Source organism: Balaenoptera acutorostrata, chromosome 9, assembly GCF_949987535.1.
Source record: "Balaenoptera acutorostrata chromosome 9, mBalAcu1.1, whole genome shotgun sequence".
NCBI classification, from domain to species: domain Eukaryota; kingdom Metazoa; phylum Chordata; class Mammalia; order Artiodactyla; family Balaenopteridae; genus Balaenoptera; species Balaenoptera acutorostrata.
Window position 1 is genome coordinate 72,204,946 of NC_080072.1, and position 26,780 is coordinate 72,231,725.

General features: G+C 45.3%; 1 protein-coding gene and 1 long non-coding RNA gene across 2 annotated transcripts in view; one reads left to right on the plus strand and one right to left on the minus strand.

The window, feature by feature from the left end:
• The window catches only part of LOC130708914 (uncharacterized), a 69,507-nt gene extending 57,192 nt beyond the window's left edge, over positions 1–12,315 (plus strand). Inside the window, exon 3 of the long non-coding RNA XR_009009295.1 lies at positions 12,182–12,315. This is a non-coding gene — a long non-coding RNA (uncharacterized LOC130708914). The remainder of the gene's footprint in view (positions 1–12,181) is intronic.
• Positions 1,010–20,312, minus strand: LOC103014145 (transmembrane 4 L6 family member 1-like). Its single transcript, XM_007189807.1, has 5 exons — positions 20,142–20,312; positions 11,347–11,412; positions 4,553–4,698; positions 1,229–1,415; positions 1,010–1,068 (listed from the first exon to the last, which is right to left on the minus strand). Exons 1-5 carry the CDS (start codon positions 20,310–20,312, stop codon positions 1,048–1,050), a joined length of 591 nt encoding a protein of 196 aa, XP_007189869.1. The 3' UTR covers positions 1,010–1,047.
• Positions 20,313–26,780: the final 6,468 nt, after the last annotated feature.

The window sequence follows — 26,780 nt, forward strand, 5'->3', positions numbered from 1 at the left end:
CATTTGTGACATCAGCAGGGCTACCTTCATTTGAGTAGGATAAACGTTTCTGTACAAGGCAGTGGTCCAGCTTGAGTGGGGGGCTGAGATCCAGCCTGTGCCCGGCTCGCCTGTGCCCTGGTGTGGGACTGTGTATGGGTGTCTGAGGGCTGCTGTAACAAACTACGACTAACTGGGTGTCTTAAAACAACAGAAACTTGGGAATTCCCTGGTGGTCCATTGGTTAGGACTCTGTGCTTTCACTGCCGAGGGCACGGGTTCAATCCCTGGTCGTGGAACTAAGATCCTGCAAGCTGCATGGCATGGCCAAAACAAACAGACAAACAAACAACCCCAGAAATGTATCCACTCATAGTTCTGGAGGCTAGAAGTCTGAAATCGAGATGTGGCTGGTCCTGGAGTCTCAGAGGGAGAATCTGCACCATGTCTCTCTCTTAGCTTCTGATGGTTGCCAGCAATCTTTGGCATCACTTGGTTTGTGGCAGCATAACTTCAATTTCTGCCTACATCTTCATGCGGCCTTCTCTGTGCGTGTTTCTTCTCTTCTTACAAGGACATTGGTCATATTAGATTTAGAGTCCACCCTAATCTAGTATGACCTCATTTTAATTAATCACATCAATAAATACCCTATTTCCAAATAAGGTCACTTCTGAGGTTCCTGTTAAATACAAATTCTGGGGGGAACATTATTCCACCCCAAATGGGCATCAACCTGGAGGAGAAGGCACCTTTTAAAAATTTGCCATTGGCTCTGTTTACTTACCAAGCTGTATAGCATTTGCTTTTTTTTTCTTATTTGTACAAAGTTGGATATCATCTGTGGAAGCAGTCAGCTATGCAAGATCCATTAGTTTGCAAGCTTCCTGAAGCAGAAACCCTATCTGATGCCTCTCTGGGAACTGCCATGGCTTGTATGGTAGATTGAGTTCTTAAAAGTTTGTTTCAAGAAAGACAAATACCATATGATATCACTGAAATATTCACCAAATCCAGTCCTTCTGAAGCCGGGGAACTCTGCCAATCAGTTGTGATTTCTTAGGCTGGTCATAAGCCAGTTATGGTCACCTGAAAGAAAATTAAGACCCAAGTGGCAAATGAAGTTCGACATTTCAAAAGGCACTTCCTGGTTACTGGATTACCTCTGGGAGTGTGAGGTTGGGGCAGGAGGGAGATGTGAGAAACAGGGGAAATGACTTGAACATTCCTGCGTTCTAGAAGCACCAACCTGTCCTTTTCGGACGCATGTACCACAGAAGATATCACAGAGCCCACTGACGACTTGGCTGAGGCAAAGGACAGCTTCTACCACGCCGATCCCCAGCAGGATGGAGAACAAGACCACGTTCCAGAGGACGATGTGCTCAGGCTCTTGGCAGGTAGCCCAGGTGGGCTGGTTGAGTAAGTAGCTGTTCCTGCCAGGACAGGGGAGACAATTAGCCTGGCTTTGAGAGACAGGAAAGGGAGAGAGCTGCCATTTACAAGCATGTGAGAGGCACTAGTCAATTCCATCGCTCTCATCTTCATAAGGATAGTACATTCATGACTGCCCATTGGTCGAGGGTCGAACACACCATCTTTCCCTGTAACAGCACAGCATCTGAGCAAGGCATTGTGGGTACAGACATAGCCAGGAAGAAGCGGGAAATTGTGTGGTGCAAGATTTGAACTGCTCTAAAGATCTCAGGGGCAGTAAGGATTGGTTAAGAGCTCAGGCTCTGAAGTCCCACAGACCCGGATCCTAACTCCAGCTTCTTCACTAGGAAGTTCTTGATAAGCTTTGTCAGGGAGGGATAAAATGTCCCCCTCTACATGTCTTGAGTTCCTGTGGCTGGACTAATAATAAAGTTGACACAACACAGATTAACAGGAGAAAGAGAAACAAAATTTAATGCATGCCCCTGGAGGTCTCGTAGAAATGAGACCTAAAGTAGTGGCCAAAGGTGGCAGCTTTTTTTTTTTTTATTTTTGGCCACACCCCACGCAGCTTGGGGGAATTTAGTTCCCCAGCCAGGGATTGAACCCAGGCCCTCAGCAGTGAGAGCGCAGAGTCCTAACCACTGGACCACCAGGGAATTCCCCAAAGGAGGCAGCTTTTACACTCTTCAGACAAATAAACAAATTTGAGAGAAATTGACAGGACAAAGAAACTTAGGTTTGGGTGCTTAATTAGTAAAGAATCTAAACAGTTCGAGCTTGGTAGTAAATTAAGGAAGTAACAAGGCCTGTTCATATAGACTCCTTGGTCCTGAACTCTCTATCTCCGGCAATAAGGGTGTCCTTCTAGCCCCCGATGTCGGGAGTGCACCTTTCACATGAGAGATTTATTTCCTGCTTTCAGGGAGACAAGAGAGGAGGGTCAGAATGGGCTTCTTGCATCATCTCTTTCTTAAGTAACTTTCACTCAAAATAATCAATATACCATTGATTGATATATGCGTCAATATGCAGCCTTCCCTGGCCCCAATAGTTTCCTAAGTGTTTCTGTATATCAGCTTCCTTATATATAAAATGGGGCTAAAAAATAACATCAATACCATCGAGTGGGTTGGGAGGATTAGATATTAGCACAGTGTCTGCCATGCAGTAGGCACTGTGGGCAATATATTTATAATTATTATCATAAAACGGGGAGGTCTAGAGGTTTAGAGTAGCTGGAGAGGGTTTCGTGGGGGAAGGATGGAGTCACCTGGCCTTGAAGGAGGCAGCAGCCAAGGGGAACGCAGTGCATTATAAGAAGAAACAGCAGGCAAACAAAAACTCTAAGGAATATTTGGAATCAGAGGGTTCTCGTTGGACAAAGAGAAAACGGAATAGGTTTTCAGGCCCTGTTTCATAGAGTTATATATTATTTGGTATCTCTGCCTTCACCCATATCCATACTCGTCTATTGAGTTCTCAATGAGATTGCAAGTTCCTTAAATGTAAAGATTTCTTGGCCTTAATGAGTACTTTTACATTTTACAAAGCCCCTCCGGGCTCATCTACAGCGAAAGGATTGAAGGGGAAAATGGAGCTGGGATGCTTGCTGGAGGGCTGGTGTAGACACGGAAACAAAGGGTGTTGCAGATTTGGAACGGGGTGATGACAGACTAGGCGAAGAGCAGCGGCCAGATTCAAGGTGCACTGGTGAGGTAGAACTCACAGGATTTGGTGGTGGATTGAACTTGGGGTGCAGAAGGGAGAATAATCAATGACTCACAGGTTTTGAGTGCCATCTAACGGGCTGGGGATGACAGAGAGGAAATTGGCAAGGGAACATCAAGGGTTTGGACATATAAATATTGAAATGATCTGAAATTCGCAAGAGGAAATTTCAAAGAGGTAATTTGGTATCTGAATCAGGAATTCAGAAGAAAGATCTGGGCTGGAGATAGACATTTGGGGATTATTTATATGGGTAGATGGAGGGTTCTGAAAGCCATGGGGATGGATGAGCTCTACCAGGGAGAGAACGTCAAATGAGAAGAGAAGCAGTGTCTTTCTCAATCATTGGTGCTGGGTTTCTTTCCTTATTACTTTAGGAAAATCAGTGGGCATCACAGGGGCTGCCATTTAAGGATATTTGTGCAACCCTGCAGTGTAAACCCTGACAGTTGGTTTTTCTTTTTGTAATGCACGTGCCTGATTTAAGCTTTGATTGTGAGGCATCCGCTTGAAAGAGGGCTATCTCAGATCAACACAGTGCCAGCTTCACACCTAGGTAAAAGCCTGACTGAGGCTCCTTTGTTTTAGAGATCTTGGTTGATTTCAATAACCGACCTTCTGGGCCACTTATTTTTTCTATTCCTCTGCTTTAAATTCCTGCTTTTATGTTGTAAGTTCATCAATAAAGAGTGAGCCTGCGAAACCTTAGACCCCCAGCCTCAAACCCGATAAAAGCAGAACCCCAGGCCCATGCACCTGCGCTCCCTACCCCCCCACCTCCCCTCCCCCCTGACCTTGCTGTGTGACCCCAGGTGTGCTGTGTAATTACCAGGTCCTGTATGTAAGAAATCTTTATTTTTTCAAAGTTTCTTGATGGTTCTTGCTAAAGGACGTCTTGCAATCATAATAAGAACCACAAGGGCTGGTCCAACCACAACATTGCTTATTGATAGGCTGAGATCGTCACAAAACAAACCCCAAATTTGACTATTCTCTCCCCAGTTAGACTGTGAACAGGCAAGTTGTAAATAGGCAAGTGGTCTTATCCCTCTTTTGGAATCCCTTCTCTTATCACAGCGCCTAGTCAGTACTAAGCAAGCCCTCAGCACATGCTCACCTGTGTTTAATAATGGGGGCAAGTGAAGTCAAGGTATTGTACTGAATACCTTGGGTGAACTGCCTCATTCATGGGCACACCTTGCCTTGGCCAATCACCTCTAGAGATTGGCGATTTGGGAATAAAAGTGTCAATCTGGTACAGAGAGAGGAGCAAGACACCAAGTATGAATGGAGGTACCTGGCCCCACTACTGCATAGTCAGTTCTCAGAACACACACTCTTGGTGGTCATCACGGTATCATCTTTAGATGTTAGACACGGACCCAAGGCCATAAATGCTACTCACTCCAGGGAGTAATTCCTGAACGGGTAGGTGTAGTTTCCACTGCCTGTGTCACAGAGGGGGCCACTGAGCAAACCTAGTGAAGAAATGACCACACAATACACGGCGCCCACAGTGCCCTGTATGGCCAGGAGCACAGGGAACAGCATCTGAAATAGAACAGAATCAGAAATTCAGTGCAGCAATGCAGAGGGAGGTGGTGGTCCTTTTGAAAGATCCATCCTGAGCTTCCTGGCAAATTGAAGAGGGGAATCGATCTGGTGGGCATCCTTGTTTTGCTTCCCAAATGCACACAAAAAATTGGGGGCACTACAGCTGAGAAGACCTATGTCCATTCATCTGCTCCATTTGCAATTCTTTTTTTTTTTTAAACATCTTTATTGGAGTATAATTGCTTTACAATGTTGTGTTAGTTTCTGCTGTATAACAAAGTGAATCAGCTATATGCATACATATATCCCCATATCCCCTCCCTCTTGCGTCTCCCTCCCACGCTTCCTATCCCACCCTTCTAGGTGGTCACAAAGCACTGAGCTGATCTCCCTGTGTATGCAGTGCTTCCCAGTAGCTATCTATTTTACATTTGGTAGTGTATATATGTCCATGCCACTCTCTCACTTTGCCCCAACTTACCCTTCCCCCTCCCTGTGTCCTCAAGTCCATTCTCTACGTCTGCGTCTTTATTCCTATCCTGCCCCTAGGTTCTTGAGAACCTTCTTTTTTTTTTTTTTTTAGATTCCATATATATGCGTTAGCATATGGTATTTGTTTTTCTCTTTCTGACTTACTTCACTCTGTATGACAGACTCTAGGTCCATCCACCTCACTACAAATAACTCAATTTCATTTCTTTTTATGGCTCAGTAATATTCCATTGTATATATGTGTCACATGTTCTTCATCCATTCATCTGTCGATGGATACTTAAGTTGCTTCCATGTCCTGGCTATTGTAAATAGTGCTACAATGAACATTGTGGTACATGACTCATTTTGAATTATGGTTTTCTCAGGGTATATGCCCACTAGTGGGATTACAGGGTCATAGGGCAATTCTATTTTTAGTTTTTTAAGGGACCTCCATACTCTTCTCCATAGTGACTGTATCAATTTACATTGCCACCAACAGTGCAAGAGGGTTCCCTTTTCTCCACACCCTCTCCAACATTTGCTGTTTGTAGATTTTCTGATGATGCCCATTCTGACCAGTGTGAGGTGATACCTCATTGTAGTTTTTTTTTTTTTTTTTTTTTTTTAAATATTGCTTTCCCTCTTTTTTTTTTTTTTTTTTTTTAATAGGGAGCATTTTCTTTTTTCAAATTTTTATTTATTTTTATTTATGGCTGTGTTGGGTCTTCGTTTCTGTGCGAGGGCTTTCTCTAGTTGTGGCAAGTGGGGGCCACTCTTCATCGCGGTGCGCGGGCCTCTCACCATCGCGGCCTCTCTTGTTGCGGAGCACAGGCTCCAGACGTGCAGGCTCAGTAATTGTGGCTCACGGGCCCAGTTGCTCCGTGGCATGTGGGATCTTCCCAGACCAGGACTCGAACCCGTGTGCCCTGCATTGGCAGGCAGATTCTCAACCACTGCTCCACCAGGGAAGCCCTCATTGTAGTTTTGATTTGCATTTCTCTAAGAATTAGTGATGTTGAGCAGCTTTTCATGTGCTTCTTGGCCATCTGTATGTCTTCTTTAGAGAAATGTCTATTTAGGCCTTCTGCCCATTTTTGGATTGGGCTGTTTGTTGTTTTGATATTGAGCTGCATGAGCTGTTTGTATATTTTGGAGATTAATCCTTTGTCAGTTGCTTCATTTGCAAATATTTTCTCCCATTCTGAGGGTTGTCTTTTCGTCTTGTTTATGGTTTCCTTTGCTGTGCAAAAGCTTTTAAGTTTCACTAGGTCCCATTTGTTTGTTTGTTTTTGATTTTATTTCCATTTCTCTAGGAGGTGGGTCAAAAAGGATCTTGCTGTGATTTACGTCATAGAGTGTTCTATGTTTTCCTCTAAGAGTTTTTTTTTTTTATTCAAGCAGAAAGTCACAAAAATTATAATCATCCTCATCAGTTCACTCAGTCCCATGTAATTAATTTTTTTTTCATCTTGATCTTTTGCTAGCACTTTTATGAGTTCATCAGTTTTTCATTAGAGTTCTGAAAATGCTTATTCATTCAGTTCAGCAGTACAATCAGTTACCAGAAACCTGTACTTGTCAGAGTCTTTTCCATGAATTCCTTGAAGATGAAACCCTTTTATAGGAACATATTTGCAAAAGCATCAGAGTACACCCAGAACTGTCTGTAAATGACAAAATACTTAAAAATGACCACGGTTAAAGATTTGATGAAAGTTCATAATAATGCAATTGACAAGGAAATTTAGTTATTTCTGAGATGATATACATTTTAAAGTAATAACTAGAATTCTGACTTATAACATTATACCAGAACATATAAGATTTTTAGAAATTTCATGTAATGTCTGAAACATTTATATTAACATATTTCCATACAAATAACCCAAAGAAAGTTTAGTATTAGTAGGTTTTCTTTGATTTTTTTTTTGTGTGTGTGTTTTATATTGCAGGTTCTTATTAGTCATCAATTTTATGCACATCAGTGTATACATGTCAATCCCAATCGCCCAATTCAGCACACCACCATCCCCACCCCACCGCGGTTTTCCCCCCTTGGTGTCCATACGTTTGTTCTCTACATCTGTGTCTCAAATTTGGCCTTGAAAACCGGTTCATCTGTACCATTTTTCTAGGTTCCACATACATGCGTTAATATACGATATTTGTTTTTCTGTTTCTGACTTACTTCACTCTGTATGACACTCTCTAGATCCATCCACATCTCAACAAATGACCCAATTTCGTTCCTTTTTATGGCTGAGTAATATTCCATTGTATACATGTACCACAACTTCTTTATCCATTCGTCTGTCGATGGGCATTTAGGTTGCTTCCATGACCTGGCTATTGTAAATAGTGCTGCAATGAACATTGGGGTGCATGTGTCTTTTTGAATTATGCTTTTTTTTGGGTATATGCCCAGTAGTGGGATTGCTGGGTCATATGGTAATTCTATTTTTAGTTTTTTAAGGAACCTCCATACTGTTCTCCATAGTGGCTGTATCAATTTACATTCCCACCAACAGTGCAAGAGGGTTCCCTTTTCTCCGCACCCTCTCCAACATTTGCTGTTTGTAGATTTTCTGATGATGCCCATTCTGACTGGTGTGAGGTGATACCTCATTGTAGTTTTGATTTGCATTTCTCTAAGAATTAGTGATGTTGAGCAGCTTTTCATGTGCTTCTTGGCCATCTGTATGTCTTCTTTGGAGAAATGTCTCTTTAGGTCTTCTGCCCATTTCTGGATTGGGTTGTTTGTTTCTTTGATATTGAGCTGCATGAGCTGTTTATATATTTTAGAGATTAATGCTTTGTCCATTGATTCATTTGCAAATATTTTCTCCCATTCTGAGGGTTGTCTTTTCATCTTGTTTATGGTTTCCTTTGCTGTGCAAAAGCTTTGAAGTTTCATTAGGTCCCATTTATTTATTTTTGTTTTTATTTCCATTACTCTAGGAGGTGGATCAAAAAAGATCTTGCTGTAATTTATGTCATCAAAGAGTGTTCTTCCTATGTTTTCCTCTAAGAGTTTTATAGTGTCCGGTCTTACATTTAGGTCTCTAATCCATTTTGAGTTTATTTTTGTGTATGGTGATAGGGAGTGTTCTAATTTCATTCTTTTACATGTAGCTGTCCAGTTTTCCCAGCACCACTTATTGAAGAGACTGTCTTTTCTCCATTGTATATCTTTGCCTCCTTTGTCATAGATTAGTTAACCATAGGTGTGTGGGTTTATCTCTGCACTTTCTATCTTGTTCCACTGATCTATGTTTCTGTTTTTTGTGCCAGTACCATATTGTCTTGATTACTGTAGCTTTGTAGTATAGTCTGAAGTCAGGGAGTCTGATTCCTCCAGCTCCGTTTTTTTCCCTCAAGACTGCTTTGGCTATTCAGGGTCTTTTGTGTCTCCATACAAATTTTAAGATGATTTGTTCTAGTTCCATAAAAAATGCCATTGGTAATTTGATAGGGATTACATTGAATCTGTAGATTGCTTTGGGTAGTATAGTCATTTTCACAATATTGATTCTTCCAATCCAAGAAGATGGTATATCTCTCCATCTGTTGATATCATCTTTAATTTCTTTCATCAGTGTCTTATAGTTTTCTGCATACAGGTCTTTTGTCTCCCTAGGTAGGTTTATTCCTAGGTATTTTATTCTTTTTGTTGCAATGGTAAATGGGAGTGTTTCCATAATTTCTCTTTCAGATTTTTCATCATTAGTGTATAGGAATGCAAGAGATTTCTGTGCATTAATTTTGTATCCTGCAACTTTACCAAATTCATTGTTTAGCTCTAGTAGTTTTCTGGTGGCATTTTTAGGATTCTCTATGTATAGTATCATGTCATCTGCAAACAGTGACAGTTTTACTTCTTCTTTTCCAGTTTGGATTCCTTTTATTTCTTTTTCTTCTCTGATTGCTGTGGCTAAAACTTCCAAAACTATGTTGAATAATAGTGGTGACAGTGGGCAACCTTGTCTTGTTCCTCATCTTAGAGGAAATGGTTTCAATTTTTCACCATTGAGAATGATGTTGGCTGTGGGTTTCTCATATATGGCCTTTATTATGTTAAGGTAAATTCCCTCTATGCCTACTTTCTGGAGGGTTTTTATCATAAATCGGTGTTCCATTTGCAATTGTAACAAATGAAATCACACACTACCAAATTGTGAGCAGGAAATGTAACTTATTCATCACTGAACTCTTAGAGCCTACACACTGCCTGGCATGTAATATAGGTGTGCTGCCAGTGTCCTAGTCTGCACTCACAGCAGACATCAGTAATTGATCTCAGCACTCTTCCCCTAGAAGAAAAAGCACCACAGTCCTCAAAACAGAACAACTGACCAATTGGTATTGGCTTTGTTTGAAACTAAATGAAACCAACTCGCCATCCTGGTGGTGGGTGTTCAGTAAGTGTTGTATGATTGGATGAATAAATGAATAGTCATTTTTCTAATGCCTGAGTCAGCGGTCAACACAGGGCCTTGTACTGTGTACAGACTCCATAAACGTGTTGACTGGATGGGTGAATGAGTGTGACAGTGAGGCAAGTGTCTGGGCGAGGCGACCTTCTGGCATATTAGTGCATTAAATTGGGGCAAAGCTGAGGGACTCTTTTGCTTCAAAGCATGAGCTCTTATTCCTGACACGCCCATATTGTGTCTTTCTTACCACAGGAAGTGAGGGAGGGGCTGGCTGGAGTTGAATGGAATGACTCAGGGAGCTCCTTGGAGATGGTCCTCAAATGACCTGGTGGCTAAGGTCTCTGTGGAGGGTCTGACTGGGGACTGCAAGGGTTGGGAGAGGGGACTCTGGGAGCAGAAAAGAAGTGAGACAGTGTATGAACTAGGAATATAAGAACAGTGAACAGCTTGCTGTGAGCAGGGACCTTGGTAAGCAGGTTTGTATGTGGGAAAGAGCACGATCTTGGGGGTCAGGAGACCAAGACGAGTCCCAGCTCAGCCAGACCTGACTTCACTGGGTGTGTCTTGAGAGCCGACCATGTGTCAGGTATCTGGGAGTATGTAGATGATAACTGTGGACCTTGCCTTGAAGAAAGCACCTTATACTCTTCCTGGAGTTGCGTAAATAGTCGTATATGTCCATTCCAGCTCTAAGATTACAGCCATGCGAATCTGGGCAGGCCACTCAGCCTCTCTGGGCTTTTCCTTTCCTATTCATCAAATGTAGACAAGTTTGTAAAATTTGTGGTGACATTTCCATTGGTTTCTTCCAGCAGTGTTGGGCAGTAGAAAGAGCAGTGGTATAAGAGGGCCACATGTCAGGAACAAGACATAAATACATAATGGATACACTTACAGAGTGTCAGCCTTCTGTTCTTCATGGGGCGATTGTAAGAGAGTATCTGTGAAAGAGTTTTTGACAGTAAAATCTCCAATTCCCTTCTTGCTCAAATCCCAGTTCTAGGATGTGTTAATCTACTGGCTATTAGGGAAATGAGAAAGCCAGAGGATGGAGGGTCCTAGACCTTCCCACAGACAGACAGAAACAACCAGCCAAACCCTGGCAGGCTGGTCCACCAGAGCTCACAGGCTTTGCGTGTTAACAGTTCTCTTTATACCCTCTCCAGGCTCATTCTTCCTGGGATCTCATGCAATAACCCTCATCACTGTTGGAGAGAGCCCTGCATAATATCACTGTACTTTAAAAGGAAGTATTAGTCACTTAGATGTGGAATCTAAAAAATAATACAAGTGGATGTATATGCAAAACAGAAACAGACTCACAGATACAGAAAATAAACTCACGGTTACCAAAGGGGAGAGGGAAGGGGAGTGGGACAAATTAGGCATATGGGATTAACAGATACAAACTATTATGTATAAAATAGATAACCAACAAAGATATACCATATAGCACAAGGAATTATACCCATGATCTTGTAATAACCTGTAATGGAGTATAATCTGCAAAAATACTGAATCACTATGCTCCACACCTGAAACTAACACAATATTGTAAATCAACTATACTTCAATAAAACTAAATAAATGAAAGGAGGGTATTAGAAGTACTAGACTATGGTCAATGGGTTAATAGTCTGGCCTTCAGAAGAGAGAAAGCTTGCAGTCTAGGAAGTAAGCCCTTTTGGGGGTATGGGTGGGAGTCTAAACATTCTGTAGACCCCATAGTACTTACCCCACATCTGTGACCACAGCAGTCCTCTCCACCTCCCCTCAACAGCATCAGTGCTGGCAACATAACCTGTGGCAAAGAAGATGCTCTTGTAATGAAGGGAATGTTACCTTTTCGGAACAAAGTTCCAAAACTCAAGCTATTTAAAAATGTCTAATGATTCCTCATTGGCTGTAGGACACAACACAGGTCCTGGACATTGTACGTGAGCCCTCATGCCCTGCTCCTGACCTGCCACCAGAGCCTCACCTCTCCTCCATCGAGACCTCTTGACACACCACCTTATGGGCCCCCAGTAGAGACCCGGGACCTTCCTGCCTCTGGGCTTTTGAATATGCCCTTCACCCTTTGCCATCAGATAAACTCCTATTCACCCGCAAAGGGTCAGTTCAAATGTTATCTTTTGTAGTAGGCTGAACAAAAAGGCTCCAACCACCCCCCCAACCCCCGCCACCAAAGATATATTCACTTCTGAATCCTGGGACCTGTGAATATTACCTTGTATGACAACAGATATGATTGAGTTGGGATCTTTATTATTTATTTATTTACTTATTTTTGACTGCCTTGGGTCTTCGTTGTGGTGTGTGGGCTTTTCATTGTGGTGGCTTCTCTTGTTGTGGAGCGCAGGCTCAGTAGTTGTGGCACACGGCTTAGTTGCTCCGAGGCATGTGGGATCTTCCCAGACCAGGGCTCAAACCCATGTCCCCTGCATTGGCAGGCGGATTCTTAACCACTGCACCACCAGGGAAGTCCCTTAGTTGGGAATCTTAACAGGAGGAGTTTATCCTGGATTATCTGGGTGAGCCCTAAATGCATTCACATGTATCCCTACAAGAGAGAAGCAGAAGAAGTTCTGAGAGACCCACAGAGGAGAAGGTGATATGGAGACAGAGGCAGAGACTGGAGAATGTCTTTATAAGCCAAAGAATGCCAACAGCCACCAGAAGCTGCAAGAGGTAAGGAATGATTTTCCCTTACAACTGAGAACAAGGGGCCCTGCCAACACATTTACTGAGAGCTTCTGGCCTCCAGAACTGTGAGAGAATAGATTTCTGATGTTTTAAGCCTCCAAGTTTGTGGTAATTTATTATAGCAGCTATGGGAAACCAATACATCTCCTCTTTGTAGTGTTCCATGACCCCCTCATCCACCCCCAGCAAAATGAATTGTTCCTTCCTTCCAGTCACTCCATCCTGTCGCACTGAGCGTGCTCATTCTCCTTTTACCACTGGGTTCTGAGTGCTGGTTCAGCAGCACCTACCACGGTGCCCAACATGGAATCAATCAGGACCCAGTGCTATGGTGGTAAAATCTATGATGACATTTCGCCATGTTTCTTCTGGCACTGTGGGGTAGGAGGAAGGTAGGGGCATGATAGGGCCATGGGTCAGGAGCAAGAAATAAATACATAATGGATGAACTTAACTTTATGAAAAAAAATCACCTCACCCTGAGAGATAGTTGGTAAATGTGTTTGCTGATGCAGGCATCTGGGAAATCCCTACTTCTCACCAAGGTGACCAAGATGTACCCTGGGGAATGTATGGGTATGTGACTGATGCTAAAGATGACTGTTGCCTACACGGATGTATTCTTTCACCTGATAGTCTAAGGTAGTGGTGGCGGTTGCAAACTCCCATGCCTTTAGTGGCCAAGCAGGTAACTTTTTTTTTTTTTTTGGCTGAGTCGCGTGGCTTGTGGGATCTTAGTTCCCCGACCAGGGATCGAACCCGTGACCCCTACAGTGGAAGCATGGAGTCCTAACCACTGGACCACCAGGGCATTCCCAAGCTGGTAATTTTAAGTAAGAAAACGTGTCCTGGTATGAGACAATAGGGAGTGGTGGGGACTGTGGAGAGAACGGGAGGATGCATACCCCTCCTAAAGGTATCCAATTCCTGGTAAAGCAAAACAGGCAGACACTGCGCCAAACTCTGGCCAACGCCCCAGTGTTCTGCAAACTTTAGGAAGACTTGATGGGCGCCAGGGCAGTGACACAGCATCTAGTAAAAGGAGAACCACGGTTTTAGGACTTGCCTGTGCGTGTCTGCTGTGTTGGGGAAGAGTGTGCTGACTTTGCCTTACCATCGGCTCTCTTTAGTGGAAATGGGGCAACTCCGTAACACTAGGTACAGTGATGGTTAGGCATCCCTTGCTCCCGTTCTCTTACAGTGGCCATTGAATGAGCACGATCCATGAGCCGGGCTTGGGACCGAGTGCTCTCCACATGATCTCCTACAATGCTCATCCTAACCACAGGTTGTGGCTACTACTGATATCCACATGTCACCGAGAGAGGAACTGAGACTTGGAGAGACAAGTGCCTTGCCTGAAATCTCTCAGCTGGCCTGCTGTAGAGTGTGTTTCAAACCCAATTCCATTTGGCTCCCACCACCCTGCATACCATGGCCATGGACACAGGGGAGAGAAAGCCCTGCATTCCCCGCCCCCCACCCCTTTTCCTGGCAGCAGAATTTCTCCTTGGTTCTCCTTGGGATAAATACACTGACATCTTTATCAATTGAGCTTTGGTGAGCTTGGTTAGTGTTGATCAGATTCCCTGAGAGGTTTTACTTTGTGCACAGACAAGATGGAATTCCTGATCTGCAATGCTGTCCATCAGACCTTGGCCAGAACTGACCCCACCAAGGCACTGCCCCTCTGAGCCACCTCTGTCTGCTGCTTTGGGCATCTTTTAAGTGTCAACAGATGAGAGCCCAGAGACCTGCATTCTACACCTGGCTATGCCGTACACTAGCTCTATGATCTGCATCTAGCCTAACCACTCTTGGATCTCTGTTTTAACTCTATAAAAACAACAAGGCCCTACTGTATAACACAAGACTATATTCAATATCCTGTGATAAACCATAAGGGAAAAGAATATGAAAAAGACTATATATGTACTACTGAATCACTTTGCTGTACAGCAGAAATTAACACAACATTGTAAATCAACTATACTTCAATGACATCTTTTTAAAAATTTAAAAGAAGATAAAAGAAACCAGGGACTTGCTTAGGACTCTGTGCTTTCACTGCCTTGGGCCCAAGTTCAATCCCTGGTCAGGGGAACTAAGATCCCACAAGCCACTCAGTGTGGCCAAAAAACAAAAACAAACAAAAAAAACCAAAGCTGAAGGTGAGATGGCATAAATCAAGGCTAGATGAGGAATAAAAGGATGGTAACTTTCATTTGCAGGAAATGATATCAAAAAAAAAATCTATAAAATAAGAACTGTTAAAATATTGATGTCTAAGATTCTTTCCAGTTCAAACATTCAGTTCCAAGATGCCTTAAACAGTATGATTTTTGAGCTGAGGAGGTGAGAGAGGAGAGGAAGAGCATTATTAAGGGTCTGCCAGCCCACTCTTTCCCTTTCCCTTCCTGGTCTTCGGTCGTATTTTCTTTCTTCCCTACACTGATATAAAGCAGGTCACATACCTGAATTCTTAGCCCCAGAGGAGAAGACAAAGATCAGAACTGCTGGTGCTTTCTGCGGACCTCACGCAAATTACTGAATGACGGTATACCCTGCACTGTTTATTGCATGAATGAGGCATATTAAAATTTTCTAGAGAAACCTGACTGGTGTGATGGGCGTGTGTGTTTCCCATTTATTCAATGAAATATATTTCTTTAAGTGAAGTATTTTCACAAAAATCTCAGATTCTCAAAGTTATCTCATGGTAACTCTGTGCTGGGATATAGAGCTGATGGGAACCTCCCAGGTAGGAAGAGATGGGCTGGGACTCCTGGCTTCCCTCGGGAATGGCTGAGGGCAGCTTTGAGCCTCAGGTCGCTGTACACTCATAACCTGGAGATGAGGTAATGCTCTCCCTTTTTTGAGTTTCTTTTCCTAGTTCTGATGATTCTCTGGCAACAGGAATTACTGATTCTTCTGTCTTATTGCTGGGCCTTTGGGAGACCCAAAGCTCCCTTGAGTCAAATGGGAGGGTCAACTGGAGATTGTGTGGCAAGGGTACAAGTTTGGGCCTGACAAATGAGAGCTTTTGGAACCACCCTGGAGGAGGTGGGCGCTAAGAGTGTTTCCAAGCACCTTCTGGGGAGCATAGCTTGGCATTTCCAGCAAACCAGGCTCCAACACGGGGGTCAGGATGAAGCGATGGATTCAAGTCAGAATTGTCATAGCTTGATGGCACCTGGGCATGCTTCTCTCTTGCTTAAAAGTTCTAGTGGATGCTCATTTCTCCCCTGACCTCATTTCCTACCCTCTCTTCCAAATCTTTTTTACGTGGTTCTAGCTACATTGGTTTTCTTGCGGATCTAGGAATTATTCAGCCCATTCCCAGCTCAGGGCCTTAGAATGTGCCAATCCCTCTGTTTGGAATGCTCCTCCCCCAAATATCAGCATGGCTATTCTTCACTCATTCAAGTGGCTTCTCAAACACCACCTCCTCAGCCAGTATCTTGCTGTCTATCTATTCCTTTGCTCTATTTTCTTCCTAGTGCTCACCACCTGACATCATCACGCAGTTGATTGTTTAGGATCTTTCTCTTCTCCACTAGAATGTAAGCCCTAGGAGAGTAGGAATTTTGTTTGCTTTTTTTTTCTCCACTGTATCGCTAATACCCAGAACAGTGCTAGCACATAGTAGATGCTCAATGAATATTTGTGGGTCAGCTACTCAAGGGTAAGGGGCTGGCTCCTCAGCATGGTACACAAGGTCAAACGGAATGTTGCCCAAGTCTGCATTTCAGCACCGTTTCCTATCCCTTCTTCATGTAAGCAGCCCTTGCTCCAGTCACACCAAACTGCACAGTTTCCATGAATGCATTGTACTCTGTGATGCTCCTCTGCCTTTACACAAACTGCTTCCTCTGCTTGGAACACGCGCCTCCCTTCTCTGCCTGGCAAATACCTACTGATTCTGTAATTCTATACAGTACAGCTCAGATACCTGTTTCTCTGGTATGCCTCTCTTGGTTCCCAGAGGTAGAGTTGACTGTTCCCTCTCCTGCAGACTCCAGGCCTCCACTGTGGCAGGTACTCACCCCACTGGGCTGAATTAGTTGTGTGTTTTCCCATCTCCCTTGGTGAAGGAACCTACAGGGACCATCTCTGCTGGGTCAGGCAGACCCCCTCCTGTTGCAGACCTTCCACCTCCAATCAGGCCTCAAGTGATCCCAAACCACACCACGGACTAGTTCTAACCTCTCCCTCCTAATGGTCTTCCCAAGTCTGCAAATAATATTGCTGGAAAACAGCCATTAGTTACATATGGAAAGAAACTGGGGCCCTGCATCTCAGTCCCTAGAGCAACCAATTCGGTTTATGTCATGCTTGTCCCAGGTGCCCTGTTTTAACCACAGAAGCCCGCCAGGCGTTCTGGGTTGGCCTGTGGCCTCATGAGAACAGAGAGTTGTTATTCTTGGCCGTGGCTTTGCTGAGACCACTACCCTGCTGAGATCCCGAGGCTGCCTTCCAGCAATAATATGGGGAGGTTGCAGGGGACCTCCCTGCCTAGGAGATGACATACTGCTGGATGTGACTTTACACACCATGGCCGTGAGCCCTGTGTGTCTAAACTCAGCCCCCGAGTGGCTGACCTCCTGGCAGGGAGGGTGGGGAGACAGTGACTCACGTGGTCCGGTTTTTCTCTCTCATCTGGAAAGCAGACTTTCTGGAGCAGGCCCCCGTGGGCACTTTCCTGTCTCGTTTCATCAGGGCATGTACAGAGCAGGGCTCTGCTGGCTTAGCTTCACACGTGCCATCTTTTTCTCTGTGTCCCATGTTGCAAGCGCACGTGTGCATCAAATGGGAGAAATGGAGAGATTATGGGCTTTGGGCTCAGATGAGTGTTTTGAGTCCTAATTCTGCTGGGTGCCCTCCGTGTGGCCACAGTCAGATGACTTAATCTGCTTGGGCCTCATTTTCCTACCCATAGGATGGAGGTGATGATCCCACCTCACAAATGAAATAACATGTGTGCAAGCATTTGATACACTCGAAACCTTTGTGCAAATGCCTGTTACAATGATTATTAAAGGGCAGGAACTGTGAATTCAGGATTTCTCCCTTCCATATCCTTACACAGTGTTTGGCATGGAGCTGATGATAAATGGACAGTGTGCTTGTCATTGCCTGCTGTGTCCCTTGTGGCTTTTGAGATCTTTCTGGCCTTTTTTTTTGTTGTTATCAGGAAGGCAGCTCTGCCTATTGGCTTCTCTTCCTCCGTTCAGAGCCCAGCTCCTCACCTCCACACCTTCCTCAGCCCTCTGCAGCCTGGGGTCCCCATCCTCCCTCAGGACCGCTCCAGCCAAAAGCCATCAGCACCTTGCTGGGTACCAGATGCTTTTCAGGTCCCAGCTATGTCCCTTCTGCTGCAGTTGACACTGGGATTCCTCTCTTCTTCTAGAAACTTTCTCTCTTCTTTTTTCCGACTTTTCTCACTTTCCACTTTTTCGCTTTGCCTGAAACTTTCTAGCTGTTTTTCTCAGTCTCCTTCCTCCCCTCCCCTCCCTTTGCATACTCTCAATTTGAAAGGTTCCCTGGGGTTTTGACCTGGGCTTCTTTCTCCTCTCAGTCAGTTCACGAGCCCTGGGCAAACCCACTGTCCCGGAGTTCTACATCACCTTTCCATGGTGGTTCTCAAGGTTGCCTCTCCCCAGGTCTCCAGTCCCAGCCCAACCATCCTCTGCTCCTTCAGTGGGGACGTGGAACAAAGCTCAGCCTCTGCCCTCCCCCTGAGGTCCCTGCCCCAGGGAACGCCTCCACCATCTCCCCGGGTGCTCAGGCCAGAATGCCAGAGCCACCCTGACTTCTCCTTGTGCCCCCTTACCTCCATCACTCTTCAGATCCTGCCAACTCCACATTTCAAATGCACCTTCCTCTCTCCAACCTCATGGCCACTGGCTTAGTTGGTCTTAGAGCCAGGCATTAGTGAAGGCATAGAGTAGACACTAAAGTGGACTGAACAAAGAAAAGGAAAAAGGAAGAAAAAGGAAAAGGAAAGAAAGAAAAGAAAAGGGAATGGCTCATTGGTTTTTACTTTATCCAACTGCATGGACTGGTTTGGTCCTGTTTATTTTATCCCCATTTTGCTGTGAATATACAAGTGTAAGCATCTTTTTAGGAAATCCTGGGAGGTTGTGTTGGAAAATTGGAGTGAGGGTTGGACAGCTGGCTGGTATGGAGGGATGCTATGCAGACAGGGTGTCTGGTCCCTGCCTGAGCCAGGCTCCACTCTGCTTTCCCCAGGACCAGGGAATGTCCTCTCTGGGTCACTCTCTTTCAGTGAACATTCTGAGATTCTGCAAATAGGAAGACTAAATTCCCTCAAGCTGCTCAACACCTTTCAATAGTCACTATATTTGCTCATCTATATCTTGAGAGAAGTTGGGTGCCGACGTACCTATACATTCTACAGATGAGGAGAGTGAGGCTAAGGGGAGTTTAATGATTTGCTTGGCGGTGGAACTGAGAAATGCAGACCTGTCCTGCAGAAATAAGAAAGGTAGGTAAGAGGCAGGACACAGGTGCTTGGCTGGATCCAGGGAGGAGGTGGAGGAACTGGTAATCTGGGCCAGGAAAGAGGACAGATTGCATTTTACTGGCTGCAGGTATGTGTGGGGTTCTCTATGTATGTTATCTCATTTAATGCTCCCCACCTCCTGGTAAGATGGTGTGATTCTCCTTTTACTGAAGTTCAGGGAGGACACACAGCTGGTCAGGACAGATTCATGATTTGAGCAGGGTCTGTTAGACAACTAGGTCTGTACTGCCTCTTAGGTAGGGCTCTGAGCTGAGAAACAGACAACCTTTGCTGAGGCATTGCTGATTTAGAGGTTCTCTTGGGCAGGAAGAGAAGGCCCAGCTCTGCTAGGATGGGAGGGGCAGGTGGCCATTGGATGAAACTTGAGACATCACTGCATCTACTATTGTGTGGGGAGGAGAAACAGGAAGGGAGGTGGCCACCTTTTTCTGAGGGTTCTTTATCCTTTATACATTCATCCTTCCATTTGCTGAGTTCCGTGCCCGGCACTGGAGCCTCACATTAACCCATGGTCTTTTCCTAAGGGACCCTGGATGCCTGGGAAAGGAGGAGCCAGATGAAAATAAAGTTGGGAAGGAAGGAAAAACACTCAACGTCTACCTTGGGGGCAACGGATTACAACTTGTGGGCTAAATCCAGCAGGTTGCCTGTTTTTATAAATAAAGTTTTATTGGAACACAGTTCTGCCCATTTGTTTACATATTGTCAATGGCTGCTTTTTGCCCTAGGACGGCAGAGTTGAGTAGTTGAAACAAGAGATCACATGGCCTGCAAAGCTGGAAATAGTCACTCTCTGGCCTTTTACAGAAAAAACTTGCCAACCCCATAATCTAGCCGAGGGAAGCCTTGATGGGAGCTACACAATTTATTTTTCAAGATGACCACCTTGGAACCTGATGACTTGACAAATGCTCTGCTGTTGTGCTTTTCTTAATGCATATCTTTCATAACAACCACATACTAAGCTCTAGACTAAGCCGGCACTTTGCTAGGTAGGTAATTTAGAGGCCACAGTGAATGAGACTTGGACTGTATCCTTAAGGAGCTCACAGCTAATGGGGGAAGCGGGCACATAAAGAGATGTTTGCAGTACGAGGTGCCAGTGTGGAGGGTGTTTATGTATCACATGTTGTGGGGTACAGAGGAGGAGCAGCCGGCCATGCTCTGGGGGCCCTAGGAACGTGGCCCCATGAGGAGATGAACTGCTCTGTGACTTGAAGGTTGTTTAGGGGCATCATTCACCTGGAGGAGGTAAGGTAGTTAAACCTCATTCTTACCAAGAGTCCAGCTCCAAGAAAACCGTGGAAAAACCAGACCAAGTCTGTGATCTTGGCAGGCTCCAGCACCTGTCCGCTGGGAAAGTACAGCAGGAGGTTGGCGATGATGGCGGCGATGGCCAAGGCCAAGAGCAGCAGGCCCGTGTACCTGGAGCCCGTCTCAGAACACATGGTGAATCGTCCCTGGAAGGGAGAAAGAAACAACCAACACCAGGAAGCTGCCTGCTCCAGGCACTGCAGAGTCAGGAGAGAGTGCATCGGCCTCAGAGCCCCAAGAGCAAGATGGCCAGTCCAGCTCTGCCACTGGTAAGCGGTGTGACCTGGGGAGCCAGCCACCTCACCGCTCTGAGCCTCAGTTTCCTTTGTAAAGCAGAGAGAACATTGACTTTACAGATGGTGGTGCGTGGACTAAAGGAAGTAAAATCAACGTGACAGCATCTGGCTCTAGCAGATGTTCAATAGGCTTTCTTTAAAGGATTGGGACAATTGAGGTGATGTTTAGGAACTTGCTGTTACCCTGTTCGGGTTCTTTCATCCACTCCCAGAGGAATTCCCCTAGTGATTATGAACTAGATCCTGATCCAAACCCTATGGCTCCATCACTTAGCAGCTGTGTGGCCTTGGGCAAGTTGTTTTACATCTCTCACCTCAATTTCCTCATCTGCAAAATGGGACTGCCAATAGCACTCACATTATGGAATTGTTGAGGGTATGAAAATAATATTTTCAAAACGTTCTCCTACAAGGCTGTCAACGTGTGGTAGCTGGAGAAGAAAGAACTAAAGGGAATCTGAATCATCTTGGCCTCTCCTTTTATTTACGTGGAAGATTTCCTCTCTCACTGTCTTTGTCAATTGAGATTATTGAGCCTGGAGATTTCCGAGAAGCCAGGCTGGAGGCACATGGAAAGAGGGAAAGAGGGAAAGGTTTTGCATCTTGGTTTTTTCTCTGCATAATGATGCATGTTTTTTTCTCCTGGGCATAAATGAGTTTGGAGTAAACTCAGTATCTTGTTTGCCGGGTGAAGGCTGCCTGAGCAGCGTGAGTCCTGGTGCTCTGCACCGAGGTCCAGGGGCTCCAGCATGTTCCTCTGAGACCCAGGGAAGGGTTCTGGTTTTGTGTTAGGTGGCGCTCTCCCAACAGCCCTTTGTGCCCATTCTTGACTGAGATTCACGCTGAGATTGTTAACTGACTCCTGAATAGCAGCTCCTTCACTACCCGGCTCCCAGACACAGAGGCCTGGTGCCAGGAATGGCCCTTCCCACGGTGGGCGGTGGGTGGGCAGCGGAGGGACCTGGAGCAATTTGCAGAGCCAGGGACCTCTTTTCAGCGACAAAATTGAGAAATATCCAGCCTTAGCTTTCTACTCCCCCAGAAGAGTCAAAGTTATTAATGCACAATGGGTTAGGCAGGGTGGTAATGCCTGGGGTCTTATTTCTATCTGATATCCAAGTTCAGGGCTACAGAAAGCTGATGCCTGAATGGGGCGCCACCTCTGTTTGGATGAGGGAGGTTGAAACTGCTGACCTCACTCGCATTATGATCACTGAGAGTAGTGGTAATGAAAATTTAACACTTACAGGGATCCCATACCGTATGAAGAGCAACAATAACACACAGCTACCTCCACTTGTCCAGACACACGGCATGCATCATTTCATTTAATCCTCAAACATCCCCACGAGCTAATAGCTCCCTAGCTCTGAGAGGAAACAGGCTTATAGAAGTTAAACAAGATTGCAGGGTCTCCCAGCCCGTAAATGTCAATGCCGACCCTCAAATGTAGGTCTGCTCATGTCCGCTTCTAGTTATTCCCAGTGAGGGCAGATGATTAACAACTGGGAGCACTGAGAATCCAGTGCTGTTGAGCCTTCTTACATCCTGCAAAAGGACACAAAGCCAACAGCCTCTGTTGCTCCTTGACACCTAGATGTCCCAGCTCTTACAGTAACAAATACAGTAGTGGTCACCCTCCTGGAAATCTGCAGATCTTCTTAGGAGGGAAGGGAGTAGGGGTTGAGACTGTGGCCACATTTGGAAAGGGGAACCATTTAGCATCCAAGGTTGGCACCGTGAACTAAAAATGCCACCTGCCGTATCAGTAAACAAAGGATGTTGCAGCCATCAAGCCATCACATTATAGCCACCCTGACGGTGAGCCCTGAGGGAGCTGAGGACGGAGGCAGGATTTGCCCCCCATCTAGCCGTCAGCCACTGCAGCCACCCTTGAAGATGGGCCCTGAGGAGACTCAGGATGAGAAGCACAGGATACTGGCCCCAGATAGCTGAGGTGCATATTAAAGGAATGGTTTAAATGAGCCCAGACTTTGCATCTTCCCATACTTAGAAAAGCGCTAAATTCCTTAACTTGAGATGTCTGGTTTTCTGTCATTAACAGTCATCTTTTGATGTTCTGTCTACCTGGTCTTTGTTGCAAAAACTCCTCTATATCCTGGCTCCCCCCCCTTACCTCTTCCGAGCGGTCCCTCAGAGTTATCTGAGATGCTGTTCCCGGGCTTAAGTCCTTGGTTTTGTCCGCTGAGTAAAACATAACTCTCAAATTTTAGGTTGTGCATTTTTTTCAGCTGACAGCACTTAATTAAAACTGTGAGAAGCCAGTCATTCTCTTGGGCTGAGAATGTTAGAGTTGCTAAGGACTCGTGGAAATTTAGTCCCTCCCTTTTCTGGTCAGCATAGCCCTAGAGAGTTGAAATAACTTGTTCAAGGTTATATAGCTAGGGAGTTGGAAATCACAGCAAAAATAGCCGCAGTCCTGTTCACAGGCATGCTCCCACTCGATCCTCTAATAGTTCAGTGACAGAAACATCACGATTATGCCTATTTTATTCATTTATTCATTTGCTGCTGGACATTCTGAGGCTCCGAGGAACCCAGGAGCTTGTAACGGGGCAGCTCGTCTTCTGAGGCTGTCCGGTCCCCATAGCTTGCGACCTGAACAGGTGGGACAAGCACAAGCCCTTGAGTTCCTTGATCACAGACTTCACATCAAATAATCTGTCTCATGCTCCCTGTATCATCGTATTCATACGTGTCAGACAATGACACCCTAAGTCTGGGTTTGTTCAGCATGGTTTTGCTGCACTGAGGTTTTAGGCCAGCTGTGCAGCTCCAGGCTGTGGGGACTGGCTTTCAACACCAGTCCTGCCCAATCTCAAGCAGAAACACACAGACATACCCGTCCACCCAGTACCTGGTCAGCGGGGGTTGGGCACAGGCCCAGTGGGCGGCCTCCCCTGGGCAAGGCACCCCGGCCCGGCCAGGCCAGCAGCGGTGTTGCAGTTCCAGAGAATCTAGCTCAGCCGCTGGAAGTTTCTGGGTGAGCCCTGGATCCTTCCACTTTTCAGGAGGCTCAAAGTGAACACTTAATAGACGTTGGGCGGCAATAGGTCCCAGGCACCAGGACAATTTCTGCATCTAATCACAGCTGTCATCTTCTCTTCCCTGAAGGCCCCCTGTGAGGAGGTCTCTTGTCTCTTTAGAGTCTGAAGGCCTTTCCAGGTCCTTCTGAGGCCCCTCAGCACGACAGCTCGCTGAGCTCTGAGGGGCGCAGGGCTCCCCTCTTCCTGTCTGGACCCACGTCTCTCTTGCTCTCCCCCAGTCTCGGCAAAGTGGCTCAAATTCCCCCAGTGAGAGCCAGCACTTCCTCCCTCGCCAGGCGGCCCCAGGGGAAGGGCTCAGACACCCAGCCACAAAGGCGTGTGCACTTACTGCGCTCCGTTCCTCCCTCTGGGTCATTCCTGATAACCTCTGAAAAGTTTCCCTGGCGGATGTGTTTCCACCCAGCTGAGACGGAGGAGGGGAGGGGATGTGGGTGAGCAGGGAGGGCCCACCAGCCCTGCGTGAACACGTGTGGGGAAGGTCCCGGTTACTGAGCGGGGAGGGTTGCAGCAGGGTCTCGCCACCTCTCCATCTTCCAGCTCCCTTGCTCCAGACCCCGAGCTGTCGGCTAATGGCCTCTCACATAGATGTGCAGTATGGCTCCTTGGCTGTGCTTCGGTCTTCCAGCCAGACCTGATTCCCCCAGCCAGCCAAGGAAAGGAAATGGATTGTCAAGTGGGCCCCCTCCCCCTCCTCACCCATCCCTCCAGCCCCTGACGCTGTGAAATTGATGCTGCAAGAGATGGAGGAAGTGTAACCGTGTGGGGCTCAGGGCCAGGAATCTGGTTACCCGGTTGCCCAGTGGGATGAGCCCCAAATGGTGCTGGTCGGCCTCCATCTCGGCTTTCCCAGTCGGTGAGCAGTGTAGCTACAGGAGAAAGCCCTCTTTGTCGTTGGTCTTTCGCTACCACTCCTTCCTGCCCATGAGAGCACATTTCCCTTTGGTCATCTACCAAGTTTTATTTTTCCTATACAGTGACCCCCAGGGTGCTGTGAAACCTCTGAGAAAGAAGAACCAAGTGATTCTATGATCAGATACCTGGCTCCCAAAGCCTAACTGCATCGTAATTGGTAACCCACCTTGGCAGCAAAGTGCTTTGCTATGCTGTGCCTAGACTGCTCTGTCAGCAACCCCAAGGGGCTGTCAGGACGATATTATTTTTTCCTCATTATTCAAATGGGGAAACAGGATCAGAGAAGGTGTGACCTGCCTAAGGTCAGGGAACCAAGAGAGAATTCATGGTTCTCATTTTTGTGCTCTTCCTGTGGTACTGAGATTACCTTCTGACCTTGAGCTCTTCCACCAGAGTACATTCTGGGCACTTGGGCTCCGCCACACTGCTTGTCACCCACAGAGTGTCCCTCAAGCCTGGAGGGAACTACTTTTGATAAAGGCGTGACTTTATCTGGTCCCCAGGTCAGTCCGGTAGAGGCGGCGTTTGGAAGATCTCCTATTCAAGGCTGCAAACGTCTGTACTGTTTGATGCCTTTTCACCAGAGCACACTGCCTAAGGGTCAAAAATAATGCAAATATCCTCCAAAGCACAGCATTAACCTCATTCCTAGAGGAATATGCTTCCAGGAGCAGACAAGGAGCGATGGAGAAATCTCACTTGCAGTTTGTGACAGACAGAGGTAACAAGATAAAAATTTCAACCAGGCCGTTATAGTATGCATGTTGTGTATATATATATATATATATACATACATACATACAATAATTTACATCCTTTTAAAAAATTTTTTATTTTATATAGGAGTATAGTTGATTTACAATGTCGTGTTAGTTTCAGGTGTACAGCAAAATGAATCAGTTATACATATACATGTATCTGTTCTTTTTCAGATTATTTTCCCATATAGGTTATCACAGAGTATTGAGTAGAGTTCAATGTAAATAACTTATATTCTTTTTAAAAAATTTTAATTGTTATTGGGGTATAGTTGATTTACAATGTTGTGTTAGTTTCTGCTGTACAGCAAAGTGAATCAGTCATACATATAATAGCTTACATTCTTGAATCAAGTTTTTTGATTTATAAAGTTTCAAATACATTTACTATAGCAACCCTATGAGAGAGGTATTCTTTTACAGAGGAGAAACCTGAGCTTCAGAAAGAATTAAAAAATTGCCCGAGGTCTTACAATTAATTCATAGATGGAAGATGTGGAACTCTAAACTAGGTGTCTGTGTGCTCGTTTCACTCACGTCCGAATATTGTCCACATAATCACTTACACGTTCATGTGTGCTTGTGATTATATCAATATGTCTCAGCACATGAAACACAAGGCACACCCACAAATGTTAGACTCGTTAACACATCATGGGGGTGATGTGCTCATCGGGTCTGCCTCTTGGGTCAACAGAACCCTGACTGCAGTGGTCCAGTTCTCTCTGTCCAGACATTGATCACAATATATAGAGATAACAGAGAGATTTCACTGATGTAATTATTAGCACAAACACAAATAGACGCCTAGCTCTGAGTTCTGTAGAGAGTTCTCCCACATTTCCAGTTCCATCCCTCTAAAGATACGGTGTAAATGCACAGCCAAGGAAGTGGTTTCACTGGGGTCCAGTCCAAGCTTCTTCTCCTCCCAGGCCCTGTTGATCCTCTGTTACATTTCTTATGATGTTCATGTCTTATGCTGCTGCATAGCACAGAGCCTTTGGGCTTAACTTTCTTGTGTTTCAGTTTCCTTATCTCTGAAACGGAAGCATCATAATAATAGGATTGTAACCCTCATAACTCATAGGGCTGTGGTGAGGTTGCAAGGTTCCTGGTACATGCAAATCCTACTTATCAATGGAAAGGTACAAGTCACAAAATGTCATGTGACGGTGCCTGATGCAGATTAAACGATCAATAAGTGTTACCCCCTCACGTCATGCCAGGGAGCACTGACTACTAAATCCTTAATCATACTCTCTGCGTCAGTGTTTCCATTTAAGAGCATAGACTCTGGAACCAGATTGGCTGATTTCTCATCTCAGCTCTGCCACTTAGGTGCTGAGTGATCAGGACCAGTTACATGGTTGCCTCTCCAGGCCTCAGTTTTCTCATCTGTAAAATGGGGATGATAACATCTATCTCATGAGGTTATTGTGAGGATTAAGTAATTTTATGTAGTAAACTGGAAATGTGGGAGAACCCTGTACAGAATTCAGTTAGAGCTATGCTTATACTTGCGTTTGTGCTAATAATTACATCAGCGAAATCTTTCTCTTATCTCTATA